Source organism: Schistocerca americana, chromosome 3 (genome assembly GCF_021461395.2).
Source record: "Schistocerca americana isolate TAMUIC-IGC-003095 chromosome 3, iqSchAmer2.1, whole genome shotgun sequence".
NCBI classification, from domain to species: domain Eukaryota; kingdom Metazoa; phylum Arthropoda; class Insecta; order Orthoptera; family Acrididae; genus Schistocerca; species Schistocerca americana.
The window spans coordinates 575,112,644-575,126,281 of record NC_060121.1 but is presented as its reverse complement, the minus strand read 5'-3'; the positions used below and the strand labels follow the sequence as shown (position 1 = coordinate 575,126,281).

The 13,638-nt window shown below is 42.1% G+C and overlaps 1 protein-coding gene across 1 annotated transcript in view; it reads left to right on the top strand.

The window, feature by feature from the left end:
- Positions 1-13,638, top strand: part of LOC124606980 (putative lysozyme-like protein) — a 247,057-nt gene that overhangs the window by 25,997 nt on the left and 207,422 nt on the right. Inside the window, exon 3 of the mRNA XM_047139119.1 lies at positions 7,367-7,660. Within this exon, the coding sequence (XP_046995075.1) occupies positions 7,400-7,660 (261 nt within the window). The 5' untranslated portion in view covers positions 7,367-7,399. The remainder of the gene's footprint in view (positions 1-7,366; positions 7,661-13,638) is intronic.

Sequence of the window (13,638 nt, the reverse complement as noted above, 5' to 3'; positions counted from 1 at the left end):
AACGTGATACCTACCAAGCTTGTTATTTGTTATGGTTGTAATCCTACTTTCAATTCTTTCAGGTCTGTTATAGATACACATTCATTTTAGCAAATACGGGGTGTTTCATAATTCATGTTACGCATTTCTAGATGCTGTAGAGGGGACTTGATAGATCAAGTTTCACACACGAACTCATATCCGGAAACATCATCTAAAGACCAACAGAGCGTCAATAAGGAAAAAAAGTATTAAACATGAGCACTTGTTCAATAGAGGAGATGTGTTTCACTATAACTTTTTAGAGCCGATGTTTACTGGACATTTTTTTTCTTTTTGTGGTCCATACTACTACTTCTGATAGTTCCCTACCCGACAATCTTAGCAACAGCAGTACCACTACATGTATGCCAGTCAGAGGTATCAGAACGGTTTTCTCTTATAACTTCCGACTCGTTCGTTTCCGGTACACGGAACCTTACCTCAAATTGATACATTTATCCTTCTTCATTTTGGACAGTTTGTGACATCATCACGGAATCATTCTGTATACACATACATTTACAGGCGCCGGCGACTATATTTGTGACCCTCTGTAACGTTGTTGGGCGACGTTCCCGTATATGGGTTCCTATGTTAAACTTAGTCTACCAAGCCCCTCTACAACCTCTACAAGTGTGAAACATGAATCATATTTCAAAGATTAAACTCCTACAAATTGGATAACGGTCTAAGAATAATCACCAAAATTATAAAATAGAAAAATGATCGAGTTTATGAAATAATACGTTTTAATTGGTTTTTATCGTCTTCAGAAGACTCAGTCGGTCTCAGTTATGAATGAGTCCATGTATTTTCAAGTGTCTTAGCAGAATGTACGAAAGAATAAAGAACTTGTAATGGTATCACATCCAGATTATTGCCTCTGTTTGCCGTTTAATGCAAACCTGTTTTCGATATATATTTTTAAATGCTAGATTTAAACATCACATCTGCAATATTCACATGTAGCACAACAGGTGTAAGATTTAAGATTTTTATGGAAGGTACCAAAAGTGCGGTTTCATTTATTGTGTTTCTGAATTTACAAAGGAACTATAGCCTCGGATAATGACATTGAACTGCAAGCAGCAAACTGAACAAATTTGTAAATAAGTAGATCGAACTCTAATGCTATAATCGTGTGACAGCACTCTCACGTAGAATCTGAACAACGATGTCTACATCCTTCAACAGTGTCAATGAGAATGTCCGCTTATAAATAATTGTTTACATCTGCAACAATGTAACACTGTAAGAATTCTTGTAATGCTTATACATGTTATACAAGTATTTGAGTATTTAGTAGTCGTTGCCAGCATTAATGAAACTTTATTTCTTTTCAATTTACCTCTGCAATAAAGTACTTTATAATATTTTCAACAGTTATTCACAGAAATTAGATTCCCAAGAAAATATGGCGCCACTTTAGAGACAGCGTGGAAAGTTGCAGATCTATTAACTACATAAGTTTCTGTGTCTACATTTAGACTAAGAGTAGCGACTTCAGTTAGCTGCAGAACCGCCTCCATATTAACCGCTCTAATACTTTTAAATCTGGCTATAATTTCGTGCTAGTTTGTAAGCAGAAATTGCTTTAGTGTTGTTCAAAATACTCGCTACTCGTTGAAACAAATATTACTCACATAGAAAAATAGATTTCATATTAGCAATGGAATATTACTGTATATTTTAGGATAGGTTAATAGATTCACACAGTATTAGTAGTATTATAAGGTCTTAGTAATGAGTTAATTATTTATTATTGTGTGTTACAATAGTAGGTCGATAGTTTTTAGTGTGTTAGTAAGATATTTAGCAGATGCATGAGGCACAACTTTCTTGGAATTGTTTTTTTTTTTTTTTTAACAATTCGCATTAGCGCTGCTCCTTGGAAAACAGTTTCCTATTGTGACGTATTTAGCTGCAGGAGGGCAGTAGCTGCTAAAAAACACATATACACCTTTAGTTCTTGAGCATTTTTTCATTACATTCAAACCAGTTCTGTATTTCCAGAGGACAGTAGCTAACGCGAATGTGAGATGGTGACAGTGGACGAGGGAACCCCTTAAGTAGCTAAAACGTAACTGTTCCGACAAGAAACACACTGGGGCACTGTGTCCTCGATTTACTGAGCAAGTCACTCCACTTTTCATGTGAGATCAGAACCGCATATAAACATTACTGTTTCTGGTTCATTGCAGGTTCTAAGTCTGAACCGTATATAAGAGGGAATATTCTTCAGAAAGTAGATCCTCCAAGACTGAAGTAACATACTTCAACGGTACAAGCCGAGTAGTAGGATTTCTAGGAACTATATTGCACATTATTTAATTAGATGCAATGTCAAATTAAAAATAGACATCGATTTGCTCTGCTCTGTTTCTAGGCAAACAAGAATTCCATGGTGAGTGACATTATGTGGACCTGATAGTTTTGAGACATATATATTCAACAAACGCAAATATACGAATACATGGTTTCGTGGCAACATGTACTGGTAAAATTCTCTCCTGCTTCCAGTTGGGTCAAGTAGTTTAAAATCCACAAGCTTTCGGCAGAGTACTCTTCCGCCATTGTCAAATGGTGACTCTTTTGGTATCTATTAGCGTCCTTATACAGCCGCGCTGCCTTCTGTGACGTCACTTGCGCTCGTTCGAGGCCTACGAGGAGGACAGGCCGGGGCGCGTACGTCGCGAAAGTAGGCCCGGGCTCGCTCGCTCAACTCAGCAAACTACGTTTCTATGTCTGTTAACTCGTAACTAGGTATGCACGTACAAACGAGAGTTGCACCGTCTACTGGAATCCGCTACTATGGAGTCTTACTGCTATTAGTCCTACAATGATCGGAACTCCATAGCCCTACTTATAATTTGTTACGGCTGTACTGGGATACAATAAAATTAAAATCATGCCAAAATGATTATTAGTTGCTCAAGCCACCACTTCTTGTATGAAATGAGGACTGTTAAGCAGAAGAGACTAAATGCTGTAAATAAGCCGTTATACCATTTATGTCGAGTACTGATCTTGAATTAAATTTTGCTGTATTACTGTTCATCATCAAAACTTTATAATAGCAGATTCCAGTAGAATACGCAATCCTCGTTAGTACGCACACGCCCAGCTCGAGTTCTCAGGTTTAGAAACGCATTTTGTCTGCGGAGTTGAGCGAGCGAGCGAGTTCAGGCGTACCTTCGTGACGCACGCGCCGCGGCCTGAATTTCTCGTGGGCCTCGCGTTCGCTCCAGCGCCAAGATAATGCTTTCGTTGCGCGCCAGCCACGTCCGCTTCAACTTTCCGATGGCCGGGTCCCAAGCCGTGCTTAGCTGCAGGACGCTATCCTTACTGAGGGCGTTGTCACAAATTTTTATCTCGATCGCTTCTTTCATGACGTTATCCGAGAAATTATTATTCAGTGTAATGATAGATGTCGCATTGAATGCAGCCTTATGTCCGTTTTCTAGAGCATGCTCTGCTACCACCTATTTCTCGGGATATCAAAGGTGAAAACGTCTCTCGTGTTCTATACAGCGCTGTTCAATAATACTGACGGTCTATCCTACATAAAATTGTCCCACACCCACATGCTATTTTATATACTCCTGGCTTTCTGAAACATACATCTTTTTTCAAAGGCCTCATGAGTTGGTGAATTTTTGCTAAAGCCCCGAAGACTTGAAAATTCACCCGAATCCTGTCCACATGGACCAATATCTGCATGCTAACATCTATCACCATCCCTCGCAGAAATGTTTTGTTCTGAAGGCCTTGGTGCATCGAGAGGAATCCGCCTCAGACGCTGCCGACGGAACTGAGTCACTGACGGAAAGTGCCGTATTCGAGCAAAATTGCTACGACAACCACCAGATTCCGCAACCCATCTCTCCGAAAATACCTAAGCAGAAGGACCTCGAGGAGGACAAGAAAAAACTTGCGTTGTTGTCGTTCAGTGACCAAGTCACACGAGAGATTAGCCGGTTCCTAAAGAAACATAAAATCGAATCGGTCTTCAGGGCTCCAGTATGAATTCGTTCAAGTCATCAGGCCTGTGAAAGAGAATGTAGGCCTGAAAACGCCAGTAGAGTATAAAATACCGTGTGGCTGCAGACAGTTTAATGTAGGACAGACAGTGCATACTACCGAACAACGCTGTGTAGAACACGAGAGATGTTTTCAGCTTCGGTACCCTAAGGAATCAACTGTAGCAAAGCATGCACTAGAAAACGGACTTAATTTTGTATTCAACGGGACATCTGGTAGTACACGGACTAATAGTTTCTGGGATAGCGTCGTGAAAGAAGCCATCGAGACAAAACTTTGTGACATCGGAAGGCTGTAGCGGGCGCATAAAACTGTGCGGTTGTGCAGTAACAACGTTATCTTATTTGGTGCTGAAGAGCGAGCGCAAATGACGTCATAGAAGACAGCGCTGTTATATAAGAACGGTAGCTGCAACCAATTACGACTTAACGATGGCCGAGGAGTACTCGGCCGAAAAGTAGATTTTAAGCTGTTTAATGCGGCTGGAGGCCCTAGAGCATTTTATCAGCAAAAATCTTTATCATTTTCATATATAAATTAGAAGTATTGTTACTTTCCTTTTCATATCACGCGATACGCAGGAAGTTCTGTATCTCTAAAGATACGTAAACACTGTCCGCAGCAAAGCTCGCACTCCTGTTCCGCTAAGTTCAAATCTTGCCTTCCTAAGAACGCCAAAGTCCTAACCTCGTACTTAAAGTCTGTGGACACCCAAAGCCGTCGTGAGCTGGCAAGAAAAGTCCAGGTAGATGCAGTGCAAACACTAGCAAGGTTATCTTTAGCAAATAATCTTTGTGGCGGAACCGTACTCGACATAACCTGCTGAGAACTGACTTTCTGTAATGAATACCGCGCTTAAAAAGCCATTGGTGTCCCTTCGCCGATCTCACAGATGTCTCGCGAACCCAACGACCGCCGCAGCCACGGCGTAAACGGCGTTCGGAGTAAGTCTAGCTCGCTCTACTGTGTGTTCTTTTCCCTGTCAGTACTGCTGGCTACCGGAGATACATTACTTATTTGTGAACGTAGTGTATACTGTAAGAAGCATTATAATGAAGGTAGCCCTCAGGCATTCTGTGTTCGGAGTCCTTCACCATAATTCCCGCTACCCAAGAAAGATGAAATGACAGATTAACTTACGACAGCTCCTTTGTCTTAACTTTTCAAGAACATGATATGGTACCAAGAAAGTGTCCAGAACTATTCAGACTTTGATCTGAGGAACAAGCTACGGAAGGGGTTACCTCGTGATATAACTCTATCTCTATTTGGTCAACAGACTGAGATTAGTAAAATATATGTTATGCTTCCACTTAAATCAATGTTGACCCCGTGAAAGACCAAACTTTTGAAATTGCTATGCATATAATATTCGGATGTGTTCATTCGCTGTTCAGTGAAGCATCTTCTGGCTAAATAGCAGAATCGCAGTCTGTTGGCCGTAACCGATCATCTTGCGACGCCAGACTGCCGACGCCGGCTCATGTACGTAAGGACGAGTTTCAGTGCACAGGATATCTGGCAGAAATTTTACATCCTTAAGAATTAGAAACTACTATTTGAACGTTATTAGCAAATTTAAATTGCTACAAGTCCCAGGTGATGAATTCTCACAACATGACGATTCTCCTTCTAAGAGGCTTCGTGTTCACGTGTAGCGACAGTTAATAGCTAGCCGAAACGGCTGCGTCGATGTGCCATGGTCCACTAAACTACAGGCCACGGCAGGAACATCAGTGATTGCTCAGCTCTCTTACTGGAGCTGCGCTCTGATCTTGATACCTGTACATGACCCCATATCGTGTTGTCAAGCTCCCCACCTCCTTCAATATTCTGAAGACGCGTTTACTCGACACGCGTTAGTGAAGTTGAGTTGCTGAATATCCGGCGACAATAACATCAGTACATAAAAACATCCATATCTATAAAATGATCGCAAGCCTCTTATGTGACTGTGTCACACCTAAAATCAAAGATTCGGAAATACATAGAAAAATTAAATTACGGTTCGTTTATACGTGGATCATGTGCAGTGATTTTTTTTTTTAAATTCGTATTACTACAGGGAACTAATATGGCTGTTTGTTCATATTGCTTCCCTGTGTGTAAAGGAAATGAATAATGCCTCATTCAGAATTAAGATTTTCGACAAACTAACAAATTAGGAAGTATGATTAACAATTCCTTTTACAATGTCTAATGAATTTTTAAATAGATTTACAGGTTTGATAGTTCAAAGAACGTAGAACTAATCGGAATGAGAAGTAAACAACAATTTAGTGTTCCTTGTTTAGTGATTTTACTTTTCTTTTTATATTTTACATACTCCAGCCAACGGCCTTGCCGCAGTGGTAACACCGGTTCCCGTCAGATCGTCGAAGTTAAGCGTTCTCGGTCTTGAATAGCATTGACATTGGCGACCGCACGGTCTGCCGAGCGCTATTGGCAAGCGGGGTGCACTCAGCCCTTCTAACACTAAGTAGCTACTTCATTAAGAAGTACCGGCTCCGGTCACGAAAACTGACACCAGCCGGGAGAACGGCGTGGCGACCACACGCCCTTCCCCCCCCCCCCCCCCCCCCTCTCCCATCACCACACTCAGTGACACCTATCTGGTGAGGAAGACACGGAAGTCAGTCTGTCCCGTTGGGTGTTTCAGAGCATGTTTGAACAGACAGTTGTACTAACAGCAAGAGTTACATTGAAATACTTTTAACAACAACTTACGATGATATATGCCATCATTTCTAAAGTTTGTCAATGCTGAGGAATATAAAGAACAAAAATTGTTCTGCCTTACACAGTGTTGTCTGATTATGACCGCTCTAGAGCGTTCTAGGGCTTTTCTGAAGTATAAGACACTTCTCTGTTCGAGATTAAACAGTGGTCTGAGTAAATTCGGAAGGACGACCGGCTGTCTCTGAATATTTTCACTTTAAATAGGAAGGAGGAGATAGGGAGTGGACCATGGCTACCGGAATAGAAATTTCACTTTCTTACTTCTTGAATACAGATTGTAGTGGCCTGATCTGTGAAGGTATCCCACGTTTGCGCCCGAGTGTCAAAGCATTGCGCTAGCAGGTATGTGCAGTCACTATTTGCGCGCTTAGGCGGAGTGGCGCATGATTTTCACGTTTGCCAGTGCCCGAAAGTTTGACACTCGCAGTCCACAAGTGGTGTCCTAGAGAGTGAGAGACTGAGACTCGTCCCGGTGCAGAGGGGCTCGGCAGTCTGGCGACAGACGCGGCGGGCTCCCGCCAGGCGTTCACTAGCGGCCGGTGCGCGCGCCGCTGCCTGCTCGCAGGACTACAAGGAGTTCATTGACGCCGAGAGCCTGATGCCGCTGCCCACGAGCGACTTCCGCAACCCCGTGTGCCTCGAGATGAAAACGATACGCAGCAACGCGGCAGCGGCGGCGGCGGCGGCGGCTGCTGCGACCAACAGCAACAACAATAACAACATCAGCAACAACAATGGCGGCCGCGGTCTGGTGGACGGGGTGCTGCTGCGCGGCGTCGCCTCCAGCAGCTACGACATGGGCAGCGTCGACAGCTCCGACACGTACGCCAGCTGCAACACTCACCCCTCGCACTCTCAGGTATGTAGCGCAACACGCGGCACGAGGCGAGGCGGCCCCTCTCCGTTGGCACCCACGGAAATTTATTCGAGATACGGAAAGTTTCTAAAATTGTCATTCCTTGTCGTAACTCACAAGGTCACTCTGAGAACGAGCAGGCTCCAAGAATAAAATTTGTCACGATGTTCATAAATTTATTGTATCTGAAATGATCGGTAGTTCATCATCAGATCATCGTATGACACTAAAAGCAACACCTTGATATCGCCATCCTTCTCTGACCCTCGTCATCTGTACTATTGCGTGCATTTGTTACAGTTCATGCCACTGATTATATTTTCTAATATGGATATTCCTGCGCTGCCTCTTGTTTCCCTCAGATTTTTTCCTTCTCATCTGTTTTTATGAAGCAGTTATGTCGAATTACGTCATCAATTAATTTAATTTTTCTTCTCTGTATCAAGTCAATCATGTCTTTCTCTGTAATCTCTTGTTTATTTTGTTTATTGAACTTACTTTCAGTATAAGAAGTGTTTTGTTAATTTTCTATATACACATTTCTGTTGCTTCTAATTTTTTTTCTTGTTTCTCCACAGGCCAACCTTCTCAAGCATGCCTTAATATACTCTAAATAATGTTCTTAATGAATTTCTTCCTTCTTTCTATATTAAGGTGGTTGTTTGTTAATAAATATTATACTTCTGTTGTCATCTCTTATTGGTGTTCCCAATGATCAAATCTCATTTACGTCCAATAGTACTTTTGGATTGTCTTAATGTTTGCCCTTTCTCGTCTGTTCGTTTCGTTTGTAACCATTATTTTACTTTTGTTTGCTGTTTATTTTCAGTCTGTGACTGTCTAAGGCATGAGACACTTTTTCAGTAAATAGTTCATATCATTTTCTGAATTCATCAGCAAATCTAATACAGTGTAACTCTTTACCATTAATTTTGATTCCTTTTGTGACACGTGATGTGTCTGTATTACTGGTTGGTTGATTTGGGGGAGAGGGCCAAACAGTGAGGTCATCGGCCCCATCGCGTTAGTGAAGGATCGGGAAGGGAGTCAACCGTTCCTTTCAAAGGAACCATCGTGGCATTTTCCTGAAGCGATTTAGCGAAATCACGGAGAACCTAATTCACGATGACCGGACGCGTGTTTGCACAGTCGTCGTCCTAAATGCGAGTCCTGTGTGTGTATTTCCCATAAATAAACATTTTTTTGGAAGTAAATTACTTTGACATCTAAAAGGCAAGTACATTTCATTATCATACAGTCTTTTATACTACACTACTGGTCATTAAAATTGCTACATCAAGAATAAATGCAGATGATAAACGGGTATTCACTGGACAAATATATTATACCAGAACTGACATATGATTACATTTTCAAGCAATTTGGGTGCATAGATCCTGAGAAATTAGTACCCAGAACAACCACCTCTAGCCGTAATAACGGCCTTGATACTCCTGGGCATTGATTCAAACAGAGCTTAGATGGCGTGTACAATTACAGCTGCCCATTCAGCTTCAACACGATACCACCGTTCATCAAGAGTAGTGACTGGCGTATTGTGACGAGCCAGTTGCTCGGCCACCATTGTCCAGACGTTTTCAATTGGTGAGAGATCTGGAGAATGTGCTGGCCAGGGCAGTAGTCGAACATTTTCTGTATCCAGAAAGGCCCGTACAGGACCTGCCACATGCGGTCGTGCATTATCCTGCTGAAATGTAGGGTTTCGCAGGGATCGAATGAAGGGTAGAGCCACGGGTCGTAACACATCTGAAATGTAACGTCCACTGTTCAAAGTGCTGTCAGTGCGAACAAGAGGTGACCGAGACGTGTAACCAGTGGCGCCCCCTACCATCAAGCCGGGTGATACGCCAGTATGGCGATGACGAATACACGTTTCCAATGTGCGTTCACCGCGATGTCGCCAAACACGGATGCGACCATCATAATGCTGTAAAGAAAACCTGAATTCATCCGAAAACAACCAGGTTCGTCATTGAGTACACCATCGCAGGCGCTCCTGTCTGTCATGCAGCGTCAAGGGTAACCGCAGCCATGATCTCCGTGCTGATAGTCCATGCTGCTGCAAACGTCGTCGAACTGTTCGTGCAGATGATTGTTGTCTTGAAAACGTCCCCATCTGTTGACTCAGGAATCGAGACGTGGCTGCACGATCCGTTACAGCCATACGGATAAGACGTCTGTCATGTCGACTGCTAATGATACGAGGCCGTTGAGATCCAGCACGGCGTTCCGTATTACTCCTGAAGCTTCCGATTCCATATTCTGCTAACAGTCATTGGATCTCAACCAACGCAAACAGGAATGTCGAGATACGATTAACCGCAATCGCGATAGGCTACAATCCGACCTTTATCAAAGTCGGAAACGTGATGGTACGCATTTCTCCTCCTTACACGAGGCATCACAACAACGTTTCACCAGACAACGCCGGTCAACTGCTGTTGGTGTACTAGAAATCGGTTGGAAACTTCCCTCATGTCAGCACGTTATAGGCGTCGCCACCGGCGCCAACCCAGTATGAATGCTCTGAAAAGCTAATCATTTGCATATCACAGCATCTTCTTCCTGTCGGTTAAATTTCGCGTCTGTAGCACGTCATCTTCGTGATGTAGCAATTTTAATGGCCAGTAGTGTATTAATATGAATGCTACCTTTTTAATTTAACGATCTGAAATGACATTTTCTTGTGATTAAATCCTGAAAGAAAATATTCGCTTAAGGTATTTTTATTCCTATACCACTGATGTTACGTTTAGATTGGCCACTAAAACCAGAAACTAAAGTAACCAGCTGATTGACAGATTCCTACATCGTATCATAAAAATATCCTTCAAAAATGTCGGTGCTTGAAACTCCTCAAACTAGAAAAGCAGAAGATAAACTAATTAAAAATTATCAGTTTTGATCCCATCTAATAACAAAACTTGAAGCCACATTACGTTTGTGGATTCACTGTGTTATGATTTACTGTGTTATACTCATGCCACATGTTTTTAGTATTGACTAGCATATTGCAATTGAACAAAACGTGTTCTGAAATTTTATTTCTTTGGTTATTTGAGTAAAGTGTAACCCACGGCCAGCATTCAAATTAGTTGGGGGACCGGCTCTTAGCGACGTAGGACTGAACAAGATGGTTCTCTACGCTGCAATTTGACATGTTGTTGTGGAACTGTGCCAATTGGTATGCAGAATCCTAAATTCTACAACAGCATTTTGCCCTGTGTTACCCGATAGAATTTGAAAATGCGCCAACTCCTGGAGATGACATATATTTTACTTTGGAACTTCATAGTTTTTTATTTCCTTATTGTAGATAAGTGGCAAAATGCAACTCTGACTGAAATGTGCATCAAGGGGAGGAGTACGTTCATTTGGGAATTGTAGACGGGTGGCAAATAGTGTTTATTTTTTGTTGGGAAACGGCTGCGGAATCTGCGTCTCAGGACATTGGAACCGTCCCTGTCTGTAACTCAATATAGCCTATACGAGGAAACGACAGACAAAGGGTGGAAACTATTTCAGCAATGTTCTGCGAAGCTTCGCGTCCCCCTTGACTGCAGGACAGCGTCGAAACCGTCTCTGCGTGAAGAAAAAGGTATATCTCGTTAACCAATCAAACCTATGTTATGTAATGGTTGCTCAAGTCACAGTATTTCCCGTTGTTCACGACAACGCTAAGTCTGCTGTTTGATAGAATCAGAATCATCCGTATGAATGCACAGTACTTCATCAAACTACCCGAATCAGTTACGGGTCTCTGAGAATGGAAGCTTTTCGATCTTGTCTCCTCCTAGATGAATTTCTGCGGACTGCAAGAAGACGAGTATCATTTCTATACCGGAGACCAGACAGAGGTAAATGTGCCATCTCAGTTATTTTACAAATTCAGTCACATTGTCAAAGAGTCAAAGAATATTACCCCCAAGCAATAGCCTCATTCCATTAAAGACGTTACAGAATTACTTGGAACTGTGTACAAGAAGCTAAACCAACAAAAATCGTGCAGTGTCCATTAGTTGCAAGGGGTAGTCACAGAGATTTAACTATCGCGATGAAAAAATAAAGTTACGCAGTTAAGCTTTTACTTGTTTAGACGTAGATGTCTACGTACCTGGTACACACAGAAGTCCGAGCGCGACAACACCGCTACAGTATCCAAAACAAAATGGCGCAACCCACTGATACAGCGGCCACTGGTGGCATGATGCTGATCTGTGGCCCCGGATTCTGATGTTTAGCGAGACTGAAGACATGTACATGCAAAGAAAGAAAAAATTAATTTCATACTTTTATTTTTTTTGAGTAATAATTAAATCGTTATGACTGAAAGCGGAAGTTAGTTCGTTACGTGCTTCAGGGATCATATTCAAGCTAAACGTCATGATACGGTTCGTAGGAGCAGAACAAACACAGAACACATATTTAAAAAATTATAATGTTTATATGGCTACAATTTAGTCATTTTTGTGCAATTAATTTCTTCTATTCAAGAAATCCTCTGTGCTAAAGGACGATTTGTAAGGAGAAACTGTAATGTACATTTTAATACACTTCAGCTGTGAGACTTTTATTTCCAAGGGTAGATTGTCAAAGAGTTTTATAGATGCTTATTTCACCCCTCCTGTGCCAAAGTGACATTCATTAAACGGTTCTTCTAGTGTTGCACTTTTTAATGTCTCTGTTACTGTCAAATTCAGAAGGAATGCTGATAATAAATTACATAGGTCAGTAAATGCACTGTGACGATGTGCCAAATATTACCAGCCACTTAAAGAGATCCCTGTAAGATGTACGCTTGTGGACACCCCACATATAATTCTAATTACCTTCTTTCTTAGTTGAGTGAGCAGTTGCCCCAGAATATCAAAAAATGGTTCAAATGGCTCTAAGCACTATGGGACTTAACATCTGAGGTCATCAGTCCCCTAGACTTAGAACTACTTACACCTAACTAACCTAAGGACATCACGCACATCCATGCCCGAGGCAGGATCGAACCTGCGACCGTAGCGGTCACGCGGTTCCAGACTGAAGCGCCTAGAACCGCACGGCCACAGCGGCCGGCCCAGAATATCGTCCCATAAGGCATCAGTGAATGAAATTATGCTAAAGTGGCAACTTACTTCTGTATCCCCAAAGTAGGTAATTGTTCTTGTAACGAAAGCAACCGAACCTAAGTGTTTGAGTAGGTCTACTATATGGTTTTTACAGTTTAATTTTTCATCATTACGCACACCTAAGAACCTGAATCTTTCTATCCTGTTTATTGTTTCTTTTTTATATGCGCTGTTTTTGTTAAGTAGTCATAAGCTTTCCCACTTTTGCAAAGCAAGTTATTAACTTTCATAATTGCATCTTTTACTATTTTCTCTGTTTATGCTTCAATGTTCAGTTTGACAACAATGTTTGTGTGACTTGCAAGCAGGAGTACAGATTTGTTCGTTGGCAACCCTGGGGTTTCAGAAGACGACTGCTCATAAACTGCAAGACACACAGAAGATAGATGCAAAAAAATGTTCAAATGTGTGTGAAATCTTATGGGACTTAACTGCTAAGGTCATCAGTCTCTAAGCTTACACACTACTTAACCTAAATTATCCTAAGGACAAACACACACACCCATGCCCGAGGGAGGACTCGAACCTCCGCCGGGACCAGCCGCACAGTCGATGACTGCAGCGGCCTTAGACCGCTCGGCTAGTCCCGCGCGGCAGAAAATAGATGCAAGTCAGTGGATGTCACGTCTCCAAGTCTTAAATCACATTAGATGTGCTCAATATGGGCAGTGTTTGTTATTTGGCAACCATCAGTACAGACAGAAGAGCATATGTGCGCAATTCATTGAAGTTGCTATGACATCGGCCCGCTTTTGAAATCTCTTCATTGTATTGCCTGTCTCTGGGCAAGAACTAATTTGATCCAACGATATATACTGAGGTGGCAGAAGTGATGCGACA